Source organism: Rhinatrema bivittatum, chromosome 1 (assembly GCF_901001135.1).
Source record: "Rhinatrema bivittatum chromosome 1, aRhiBiv1.1, whole genome shotgun sequence".
NCBI lineage: Eukaryota > Metazoa > Chordata > Amphibia > Gymnophiona > Rhinatrematidae > Rhinatrema > Rhinatrema bivittatum.
In genome coordinates, this window is record NC_042615.1 from 730652247 (window position 1) to 730665026 (window position 12780).

Here is a 12780-nt window from a genome sequence, read left to right on the forward strand (position 1 = left end):
CTCCATGACAGCCATTGCGTCCAAGTCAACTTCTTCCATAACTGCCTCTATATCCATATTATGAGCATTAGAAGACATAGCTTTCCAGATGCCACCTTTTTTCCATTTTTATACACGTTTAATGTTTTACTTACCTCAGGATTTTGTTCACCCATCCTGGACGATCCTAGTTTAAAGCCTTCCTCAGTAGGTTTGCCAGTCTGTGTTGGAAGATGCTGCATCCCCTTCTTCAATAGTTGGATCCCATCTATGCTCAGCAGTCCTTGAAATATCATCCCATGGTCCAGGATGCTGAAATGCTTTTATCGACACCATCTATGCAGCCATTCATTATCTCCAGAATGCAAGCTTCCCTGCCTGGGTCTTTATCCTTGACTGGGAGGGTATATACCATCTGTGCACCTGTCTGCTTTACCCTCTCTCCCAGAGCCATGGAGTCACTTCTGATACTAACTGTATGATGCTTATCAGTATCATTTGTGCCAATGTGGATGAGCAGCATTAGACAGAAGTCAGTAGGCTTGAGGATTTTTGGCAATCTCTCTGGAATATCTTAGATTTTGGTACCCAGCAGATAGCACACTTCCTGGGCAACATGTTTGTTCGTCAGATGGATGCTTCCTTGCCCCTCAGAATCGAGTCAGAAACCACCACTACCCTACTTAGTGGGGCAGAGGTTAGGGTTTTAATGCTGTATTATAGCTATGATATCTTTTGCTTTTCTGAAATAACAGCCGTTAGAATACTGAATGCATTTCATATCAAATCTGTAAAATCCACCACCCCGCATAAACTGATCAAATCACAATGTCTAGAGGCTTTTTTTTTAATATTAATTTTGTTGTTAAATATTCAATGTGGGGCTCGTATGCAGCCAGCTGAGGCATTAGATGTGTAAGAATATTTCAAGCCATTGCAAGTTTTGCAGTAGATGTTAATGTAAGTTTTTATTTTTTTGTTTTGTTTTTCCTAGTTTAAGAATGATGATAGCCTAACAATTTTAATCTTTCAGGTTTTTGGAGCCATGCAGATGTGACGCGTCCATTTGTCTCCCAGTGTGTGATCCATGATGGGAAATATTTTGCTTTCTTTTGTTATCAGCTGAACACCTTAGCACTTTCTGTTGAGACTGATGTGAATAACTCTCGCAAGAACATCTGCTGGGGAGTGGAGAGCATACCATTATATGAGACTATAGAAGGCAATGAAGTCAAAGGATTTAATGATGAAGTACTGAAATTATTAGTAAAGTTTCTACTCAACTGTCCTGAAGAACTATAGATGCAAAATTTAGAAATGTCAGTTGCTAGGTATTTTACATTACAGATTACATTTTTTTTTTTTTAGTATTGCTATTTGTGCATAGCTTGAGCATAAATTGCTACCATGGTAATATTGAATGAAAACAAATCAGGGTTTGTTTGTTTTTTTTGTTTCTTTAATCATAAAATAAATGACAGTAAAAGTCACTCTTTTACAATCTTTTGATCTATATAGATCATTTTATTATAAACTTGATCAGAGCTTCTTACTTCCAAGGTGAAAGTTTTATAATGTGAATGCCCAACGGGTGGCTATGAGTTGTCTACCAAGCACAGTAAAGAAAGTGTTAAGTATATGCCTCTTTCTAGTTTTGTGTCTGTATGAATATATAGGAAAATACCAGAGACAATTTGAAGAATGTTGACATTGTCCAGGGTTGGCCAAGTAGCTTTACCTCTTGGGACCAAAATCTTTTATTTATAACTTTTTAAAATTATTTATATTGAGATTTATATGGCTCCCTAAATGAGGGTACTATACAGTATATACATGTAATATCCCTGCTGCAACCTCCTATATTATCTTAACTCTGTACCTGAAGCAGCAACATATTTCACTTCTTGTTTAGTTATTCCAGTAATAACTAACCCACTGGAAAATGAGTTCTTCATGCATATTGTAAATCAGGACTTCCCAAACTTATCTTGTTGACCTCACAGCCAGAATATTCTTAATGAATATGTATGGGGAAATTTGCATACAATAGCCATCAAATATTAGCCAGTTGTATTTTCAAGATGTCCATGATGAATGAAATATATTTGCATACTGAGACTGGGTTCAACTGGTTGATGACATTGTATGTTCCATGCTACATTGACCTATGTTGGTAGTGCACGTCTGTCTTCCTTGTGAATCAATGCAACTTTTTTCCTTGATTCTTGGAACATCTGGCCATGAGAGCGCTACAGTAGTGTTCTGTCTGTTATGATTATCAAAGTACTCTGTCCCTTTCCTTGACTATAGCCTAGCTCTAATTGTGTAACCTTCTGAGTTATCATAGAATACTAGTCAAGTGGACTATGGAATATTTAACTTCCATTAACCTCCTGGACAGTGTCAAGTTCAATCTGGAGTGCATTATTTTGTCTAGCATTGTGGTTTGGTTTTTAAGGGGGAGCGTGGTTATTTTTATTTCAAATTTTAAGTCAAATACAACTTGAATGTAATAGGTACATGCATAATATAGAAATAATAAATTGAAATGCAAATGAAAATCACAATATGGGGCGAAAGCAAAGGGTAAAGTTACAGATGAAGAGGCATTATCTGTATATGTTTACCCAAATATTAGTTGAGCAGTTTTGTAAAAGGCCATTTCTGCAGGTAAAACTATTTTATCTATGGAAATGTCTGAAAATTGTCCTTCCTCTGGCCTATAAGTAGTATTTAAAAATTTTGAAAATGTAAGCATATGATGGTGTCTGATTTTAAGGGAGCACAACAGAGACAAAGATGGTAGCCCTGTTGGATCCTTCATCTGTAGATTTTTCAAGAAATTCAGTTAAATCCTGGCTATCAACTGACTTGTCCCCTTTCACCTCCAACTGCCCGTTGCTCCTCAGCTTTATTTAAATGGGAAGGGATAGATTTCTACCAACAGGAGTAATTTCTTAAATAGTTCCAATGAGGAAAGAAGGTAGTGGGTGGTGGGTTTATATTAGGGATGTGCATTTGTTAGAAATGAAATAGGAAATGAGAACGGTAATTCCTATTTCATTTCGTTTTCAAATGGAAACAATTTAAAATTTGCAGAAATTTCATTGGTTTTCAAGTTTTGTTTTGAAAAAAAAAAAAAAAAAACCCAAACAAAAAAAAATCAGCCATCTGGCCTAAGCCCAGGCCTGAAGCCTTGCCTAGAGAGATGCTGAGGCAAAAAGCAGGAGCCAAAGCACACCCCTAAGTATGATGTTGATGCTCAGGATAAACCAAAGCCCGGGATCTTATAAAGGCACAAGCCATGGCTCGATGCAGGGGCCACAGCCTATGCTTAACCACGATACTGGGATCTTAGCCTAAGCCCAGGCTCAATGCTGGGGCTTTGCTTAAGATTTGAGCAAAGGCTTAGGCCCAAAAATATTTGCTGGGTTCGGGAAACTTCCCAACCTCTTACTTACCATGTCCGTCAGGGATCTAATTCTACAGCCTTGCACAGATACCTAGCATCAGACCCAAGCCAAATGTCAGGGCCTGGCCCAGAGACCAGGTCTCGATGCTTGGGCTTCTGCCGCAGCCCATCCCGGAGGCTCAGTACCTATACCTAGGACCAGATCAGAGACCGGAGAATGCGGAGATCCTCTTCTTTCTTCTCGTCTTCTTAAAATGATGTCTACTGGGAATACGCCAGAGTAACTTAATTCTGGGGCCTTCATCCTCGGCAAAAGATGCTATTTTGTTTATAGAATTGCTGTACATCAAAATATTGCCCTCCACTGATGAGGAAGTCACTGGAGTTAAGTCACTCTAGCATGTCCCCAGCAGACAAGGTTATTTTAAGAAGAGAAGAAAGAAGAGGATCTCCAAAGCCTTTGGGCATGGGCATAGGCCTGGGCCTAGGCCCAGGTGTCGGAACCTGACCTCTGGGCTGGGTCCTGGCATCTAGCCTGGTCTGAGTCCCCAGCATTATTCATCAACCTCTGTGTCAGGACCAGGCCTTTCCATAGGCCAAGTCCAATGTTGTGGTGACCTGCTGCAGCCTGGGCCTAGGCCTCTTCATCACATCCCCCTCAGACTGGGTAAATGGAGCCGGGGAGGATCTTGGCACTGATATTTTTCTGGGTGGTAGGGAGGCCCTAGTTTTTTTTTTGTTTTTTTATGTTTTATTTCATTTTTGTAAACTAAAGAAAATTAAACAAACATTAAATGAAATGAAACTCCTGGAAAAAAAAAAATCCCAATAACAAAGTTAAAAAACGAAATTAATTTTTTTTTTCACTGCCTGTTCTAGTTTATATGGAAATTCAATATTTGCAGATTGAGAGATGTGGCAAACTTTTCTAAATTTTTCACCCTGTACTGAGTGACACTTTGGCTTGTATGAGGCTCATCTGTTCTGTTGTAAGTTGTGTAACATAGGTCTCTACTTTCCTAGTGTGTTCTTGGGAACCAACATTGACTTACTGAGACTGCATTCTAGCATATATATCCACAGTTAACACTAATGATAAAACAGCTCCAAAGACCCCCATAAGGTTCCACATGCTTTCCAAAGTGATTTTAGGAGTTTTAACTAAAGGCATTTGAGACTTCAGAGCCAGGCACCAACAACCTACCTTCTCTGGGGTCCGTTTGTGCACGCTGCTCTTTTCCAGTCTTACTCTTCCTCCCAAGAGTCAACATCTGATCACCAAATGCCACATACTGTGCTTCCTGAAGTCATCAGAATTGTGGGCCACATCTGAAATGCATAGCCAAAGGAAGATGCAGCCGTAGTTCATCTATTGGGTCTCAGTGAAATGTCAGCTTCTAACTGACAGGCGTCTCCAACACCAGTGCCAATAAAATCATCTGATAGAAGAGGAAATAAAAAAAGGCATGTTTTAATGGCATATGTTAATGAATTTATTCATGTACCTCATGTAGGATAAAAGATGGGTTAGCAATGTAAATAAAATTGTTTCACTTTCAGTTTACCAGTGTCATGTCTCAGATCTCTTCATTTTTGGTTTTTATTTTTCCTGGGAATTTCAGTGTTTATTACAAGAACAAAAGGAGAAACAATTGGTGTAAAAAATAATGTCTCATTCTCCTAGGACAAGTAGGATGTTAGTCCTCACAAATGGGTGACATTATCAAATGGAGCCCAGCATGGAAAACTTTTATCAAAATCTCTAGAAACTTTGGCTAGCACACTGAGCATGCCCAGCATGCCACTATCCCTACGTCCACGCAGGGTCTCTTTTCAGTCCTTTCTCTTCCGCGGAGCTGGAAAAGGTGTTTGGCTCGGGCAAATCCGAGCCCTCTACTCCGGCAGCGAAGCCCGAGGACAAGGGGAACCAAATACCCTCGGGGCAGAGGGGTTCCAGGGTTCAGCCGGTCTCGATGTTCTTGAAGTCCCAGACTTCAGGATCATCTTCCTCGTCCTCTGCGCTGGGGAAAGAGCAGGCCAAGCACCATGGGAGATCATGCAAGCACTGGCACCTGTCCCCATCTGCGTGCGGGACCGGGCACATGTGGACCATGGCACTTGTTGCACTGCCACCTAAGCGGCCTCGACATGAGGAGGCTCCTTCCTCCCTCGATGTCTGTATCCAGGGTCTTCCGCATCAATTCCTGTGCCGGACATCGACTCTCCTAGGGGCTCAGAGGATGAGTTGGGCCCAGCCCTCCCCTCTCAGCCTTCCCTTTCATTGGAGGCTTTTGAAGCAGAGTTGGAACATCTGGTGCACCTGGTGGTAGATCGTGCTCTATGTGATCGGGAGGCAGCATCCTTGCCACATATGCCGGTGCCTTCCCCAATTCCGATGCCCTCACCGGTGCTTTCGAGGGCTGCACCATTGCTGAAGCTTTGGGCCTTGGACCTTCGCCCTGAAGTGCAGGTTAAGGAGGCGGTTATGCAGCAGAAGGACCACCATGAAACCCTTCAGCATTTGTCTTCCGGCACCTCTGCCTCACCGGCCTTGGGGATGACCCGAGGAGACCTGTCTACAGAACAAGGAAATGTTTACCTCCAGCCTTCTGCTCCTGACCACAGCAGGTGAGTGCTAGGGGCATATCCCGACAAGTGGGGCCCCTGCCCACAACCAGCTTCCCAGGCCAGCCCCACTATGGGGTTTTGACTGGCAGCGAGGGGGCATGTGCCAGTCATCTCGCCAGGGGACCTGCCAGTCGGGGGCCGGTTCTGCTTCTTCGTGGGCCGGTGGCCAGCCATGTTGGATCGATGGGTCCTGTCCGTAGTCTGTCGTGGTGGGTTCCCATCTCGCATCCAGAACTGCTTCAAGAGGAGCTCTCGCCCCTTTTAGCGGCCAGAGCGGTGGAACCTGTTCCTCAGGAGCAGTAGGGTCGGGGGTTTTACTCCTGTTAGTTCCTGATTCCGAAGACAACAGGGAGCCTTTGTCCCATTCTGGATTTGCGAGCCTTGAACAGATTCCTAAAAAAGGAAAAGTTCAAGATGATAGGCTTGGGCACGATAATTCCTCTGTTGCAAAGGGGGTCCCGGCTCTGCTCTTTTGACCTAAAGGACAAGGACACCCACATTGTGATCCTCCCAAGTCACAGGAGCTACCTTCACTTTGTGGTTGGGCTCCAGCATTTCCAGTACCTTATGCTTCTATTTGGCCTTGCCTCTGCCTGCAGGTTTTTACAAAGGGCCTAGCCATACCTACACCAGCTAGGGGTCCAGGTGTTTCAATATCTGGACGACTGGTTGGTAAAGAGCGACACACAGGCTGGGGCACTGCAGGCACTTCACAGCACCATTCAGGTCTTGGAGCACGTGGGATTTTTGATCAACTACACTAAGCAGATTCCACCTGGCTAGCAGACTGTATCCCCTTCTGCTATGATCAGCCGATGGCCCGAGAGCGGAGATCGCTCCCGGGATCCCTGCTGGACCACCAGGTACTTTAGGAAAGTTTTTTTTTTGGGGGGGGGGGTCAGGAGGGTGGGGGATTATAAATAACTGGATTTAAAGGGTCAGGTGGCTTTTGGTTTTTTTTTTTTTCGGCTCAGGACAACCAAAAAAAAAAGCGGTCAGTACCGTGGGAAACAAAGATTTCCCGTGGTTCTACGAACATGATACTGGAAACGATTCCGGAACCTCTCTAATTCCTTGTGCCTTAGACTTTGGGGTTTTTTCTCTTTTTACTCTCTTCTGATTTGGTCTGAAGTTCTTATCCTCTCTCCGGGTAATGAGCTGGCTCCCCATTGGCTCATGATAGTAACTGAACTTCCTGTGCCTGATGTAATCAGATATGGCTGGTTTCTGCAACAGCACAAGTCTCATGCTGGATTTAAACTGAAACAGTTGTCAACAGTCCAGGTTTTCTCTTCTTTGGTTTACACTATACATCCTTGTGCCAGGTAAGGTCAGGAGGGCAGGGACCCAAATCAGACAGACTGGCCACATTTATAATCTACCCAATAATGAGTATATACTGCAATCATGTTCATATTTGTGGATCATTAACTTTATTTTTGTAGAACCCACCTTACAAAATATATCGCCCTGAAGCAGAAGCATTGCGAAATGCTGGCCGGCGGCGTGGCACTTTAATACAGAAAAAAATGATCAAGTCATTAAAAGATAAGTTCTTGATCCATTTTATATAAAACAAGAAAAATATAATTTTTTTTTTTTTTTTGCAGCAATAAAGAACAAATTGGGTTTAGGAGGTTTTTGGACCCATGATTACAATATTGAAAGCAAGTTGCCAGATTCTGAGGTCTTTTCCTCCTTCATACAAATTTATAAAAATTGTTTTTCAGCACAAGTACAAGAGATAATGTTCGGAGATTTATTTGGAGGAATTCCTTTATAATATTGTATGATTCACATAACTCTCCATTTACCTATTTTGTTTTGAATGTTGCTAATAATGTTCAAATATAATCATTTTTGTCCACACTTTGGCTTTGACAGAGAATACTGGTGGGATGATGTCAGGGTGGGACTATATGGCCATGATGTCAGCTTTTGCTCCATCTCCATCTGCTGGCAGAGGTGCATAATGCACTTGTTGGGATTGAGCTGCCTTTACTAAAGGAAAAGGAAATTATCAGGTAAGTAGTAATTTCTCCTTATTTCAACAATAAAGTCTTTGACAAAGGAGGATCTGTTGAAGCACAGTAAACTGACATAAATAGACAGAATGAGTGAATCAAAATGATGTCATCTGCCACAATCATCTCTGTTTCAACAAAAGTATTTCCACAGGCATTAAGAGATGTTTTTCTAAGTCAAAGTCTCCAAATAAATTGATTTGAAAGAATGTGTTTTTAGCTATGTTTTACTCTGTCTATTAAAGAATTTTGGTTTGGCTTGCCAGTGCTTTGGAATCTACTCCTATTTGCTTGACTGAGGGATCTATTTTCTTAGCGGTGCTAAAATGATTTAGTGCACCATTTTAACATGAATTCATATACCACAGTTTAGCAAATTCTGTGGTGATAATGGGAATGTGTATGTTAATGCATTACAAACTGGCTAAAAGACAGGAAACAGAGTAGGATTAAATAGACAATTTTCTCAGTGGAGGGGGGAGTGGTCAGTGGGGTGCCTCAGGGATCTGTACTGGGACCCATCCTTTTCAATATATTTATAAATGATCTGGTAATCAAATTTGCAGATGATACAAAATTATTCAGAGTAGTCAAATCACAAGCAGATTGTAATAAATTGCAGGAAGACCTTCTGAGACTGAAATATTGGACATCCAAATGGCAGATGAAATTTTAATGTTGGTAAATGCAAGGTGATGCATATAGGGAAAAATAACCCATGATATAGTTACACAATGTTAGGTTCCATATTAGGAGCTACCACCCAAGAAAAATATCTGGGCGTCATAGTGGATAACACATTGAAATCATTGGCTCAGTGTGCTGTGGCAGTCAAAAAAGCAAACAATGTTGGGAATTATTAGGAAGGGAATAGTGAATAAAACAGAAAATTTCATAATGCCTCTATATTGCTCCATGGAGGGACTGCACCTTGAATACTGTGTACAATTCTGGTCGCCGCATCTCAAAAAAGATATAGTTGCGATGGAGAAGGTACAGAGAAGGGCGACCAAAATAATAAAGGGGATGGAACAGCTCCCCTGTGAGGAAACACTAAAGAGGTTAGGACTGTTCAGCTTGGAGAAGAGATGGCTGAGGGGGGATAGGATAGAGGTGGTTAAAATTCTGAGCGGTCTAGACCGGGTAAATGTGAATCGGTTATTTACTCTTTCGGATAACAGAAGGACTAGGGGGCACGCCATGAAGTTAGCATGTGGCACATTTAAAACTAATTGGAGAAATTTCTTTTTTACTCTACGCACAATTAAACTGGAATTTGTTGCCAGGGGCTGTGGTTAGTGCAGTTAGTGTAGCTGTGTTTAAAAAAGGATTGGATAAGTTCTTGGAGGAGAAGTCCATTAACTGCTATTAATTAAGTTGACTTAGAAAATAGCCACTGCTATTACTAGCAACGGTAACATGGAATAGACTTAGTTTTTGGGTACTTGCCAGGTTCTTGTGGCCTGGATTGGCCACTGTTGGAAACAGGATGCTGGGCTTGATGGACCCTTGGTCTGACCCAGTATGGCATGTTCTTATGTTGCTGTGTTATCGCAGCTTAGTAAATAGATCCCTCAATTTGTTAAAAATTGGATAGTAGTTGATCTATATTTAGGGCATAATAAAACTTCAACCTACTTTAGCAATGTTTGCAACAAACAGTAATCTTAGGAAATCTGATTATACATATTCCACCTATCTCCTCTCCTCTTACTCCCTCATTCCAGCTTTCATAAGAACATGCCATACTGGGTCAGACCAAGGGTCTATCAAGCCCAGCATCCCTTGTCTTCCCTCTCCTCTCACTTTCACCCCTCTTTTCAGTTGACCTCACTTCTCTCATTCACTCTTTTCCCCTTCCGTCACATCCCATAACTTACTACGTTATGCTGGAGGGGCCTGACCTTCCCGCCAGTGGCTCATTTCTGGAGTGCCGGTCCATCCCTTCTTCTTCTGGCAGGGTCTGACCTCCCCACTAGCAGCTCCATTATTTGCCATGGATCTACCTCCTCTGCTGGTAGGGTCTGGCTCCCTTGCCAATGGCTCATTTCTGGAGCAAAAATCTGATGCTGCTTCTCTCACTGGCAGGGCCTGACCTCCCCGCCAGCAGCTCACTTCGAAGGCATGAATCTGGTGGTGGTTCTGCTGGCAGACACTGGGAAACCTCGCCAGCTTTTCTCTCACCACTGCACATAAAAAAAAATTCCTTTAATTGCACTAAGAAAAAGCATGGCTGGCTGGAAAAACAAGCTGTAAGGTCAGATTTGGGCTATGTACCATAGTTTGGGGACCACTGCATTGAGCTTATCCATATGTCCAGTAATAATGTCTTTAACTGTACTTTCTATCATTTTGCATGGCACTGACACAAGGCTTACTGCTCTGACATTTTCTGGATCTCCCTTGGGAGCCCTTTTAAAAAAAATTGACATTGCATTGGTCACGCTCCAATATTCAGGTACACTGACAGATTTTAATTCTATGTTACAAATTAACAGGAGCAGATCTGTAATTTCATTATTGCACTCTTTCAGAACTGTGAGGTAAATACCTTCAGAGTATGGTGATTTGATTTGTTGTTATTCAGCTTTGTTTTAATACATCTAGTTTAAAAGTGGTTTGCTTCAGTTCCTCCGACTCCGCACCTTCAAAGAACTTTTCCAGTGTGTATATCAACCTAACCTCCTCTTCAGTAAAGATCTAAGCAAAGAATTTAGTTTTTTCTGTGATTGCTTTGTCTTTCCTGAATACCCCTTTCAACTTCTGGTCATCTAGTGGTCCAATTTACTCCCTCAAAGATTTCTTGATTTTGATGTACTTGAAAAAGTTTTTATTATTCTTTTGCTTATGTGATAAGCTTGTCAAATTCTGTTTTGGCCTACCTTATTAATGTTTTTCATCTACCTTGCCATCTCTATGCTTTTTCCTATTCTCCCCATTTGGACTTGCTTTTCATTTTTTAAAAGATATCCTTTTTTTCTTTGTCAATAGCATTTGGGCTTTCTTTGTAATTTGTATTGCATGGAATACATTTTATCTTGGCTTCCAAGTGATGAGGGTAATTTTTATTGGCCTGAATAGGAATGAAGTCCGCAAGTAGAAAATACAGAATTTAGCTTGAATTTTCAAAGCAGACTTATGTGCATAAGTCTGCTTTTAAAATTCCCAGGTGCACGGAGAAAAAGTGGCAACATATATGTACACGTATACATCTGCAAGACCTAGAGTGCAAAACCCAGTGCTTACGTGAGCATCCATGGGGCCAGTTTTTTGTGGAGCCGGAGAGCATGTCACAAACTTGGCTTTTCTTTTACGCCCCATATAAACAATAAGCGATCAGAAGGTGATCAAAGCCAATCAAAGCCGCGCACGCCCCTTTGGCGTGCGCGGCTTAGGCGGTGCGCCAGAGGCAGTGGTGTGCCGCAGTCCTGCGGGCTTTTAAACTCACGGTCTCTGGCTGATAATGTCACATCGGGGGAGTCCCGCTGCTGGTAGCTGGATCTCAATTAGTCTCCTCTCTGGCGAGCCAGGCAGGTTGGTGGCAGCCTCTTTCTCTCTCCACAATCGTCGGCCCCTGACAGCCTCTTTCTCTCTCCACAATTGTCGGTCCCAGCTGCATTCTTTGCTATCTGATTTCCAGGTGTTTCAATAGTGATGCACATAGCCTTCACTGCACCATGAGCTGTGGAGACTGAGAGCATGTAGACTACTACCAGCCCCTGGAGCTCTTTCCTTCTACTGGTATGCTTCTGTTTTTGCTTTCCTATTTCAAAGCAGAAGCATGCCAATAGATTGAGGAGGCCATGGGAAATGGCAGCACTGCGTATGCTCTTAGTCCCTACAGCCCATAATGCAGTGAAGGCTCTGTGCTGTGCTATCAATACACATGGAAAACAGACAGCACAAAATGGAGTTAGTGCAATAATGGAAGGAAGAATTTTTTTTAACAGTGTAACTGAGACTCTGCGCATAGACCCCTTGTGCCCAAACCTAATGACACCCCTGGATACTACTGCTGGTGCTGATACTGGGCCTTGCATTCTGGACCGCTTTTACCTATGGGTCCCTTGTTATGCTGGGCCCAGGACAGCTGCCCCTTTTGCCCATTGGTAAAAGTGGCCCTGGTAATGGATTCATTATATGAGGCTGACAAGTGTACTTACATATACTATGAAACATCACATCCACAGAACAGATCAATAATGATTATGGATTTATCCAAATGATTTCATATTGATTGTATATGATTAATAATGGGTTACTCACAAAAGCATGTCTGTATAAGAGGTGTATGTATCTTTATCATATCTTCTTATAAAATGTATGAATATGTATATGTTCCATCTCATTTACAAATACCCAGATTCTACTGCAAGATCCATTAATGAATGAGAACATCTCTATGGACTGCTACCATTCACCTCTTCAAACTTCCCAATAGCATTAAGGATTAGAACTCACAGAAATACCTATCACTCAGAACAGCAGGTATTACTCAAAGAGGGTCATTTCTTTGGATTTTATGGGACATATGGAAAAAGCTGCATTTAACATTTAACATTGAAGTCCTATCAATACATGGGAGGACAATTTTGGAAGCCAATTAAAGGGTAAATAGTAATTGATACAAATAAACTTTCTGAAAATTGTTTGCCTTCAATATGGCTAAAAGTACATATGGTATTCCCCAATTATATGCTTTTATACTCTATTTATTCCTTCATTCATTCATCAACA

General features: G+C 41.9%; 1 protein-coding gene across 2 annotated transcripts in view; it reads left to right on the forward strand.

The window, feature by feature from the left end:
- The window catches only part of MRPS30 (mitochondrial ribosomal protein S30), a 75486-nt gene extending 62948 nt beyond the window's left edge, over positions 1–12538 (forward strand). The window contains exon 5 of one of the 2 annotated variants that reach the window (XM_029577608.1): positions 12407–12538. In XM_029577608.1, the coding sequence (XP_029433468.1) occupies positions 12407–12435 (29 nt within the window). In that variant the 3' untranslated portion in view covers positions 12436–12538. Of the gene's footprint in view, positions 1–1012; positions 4956–12406 lie in introns of those variants that run through there. The other variant, XM_029577603.1, reaches the window with a different exon arrangement.
- The last annotated feature ends 242 nt before the right edge of the window (positions 12539–12780 follow it).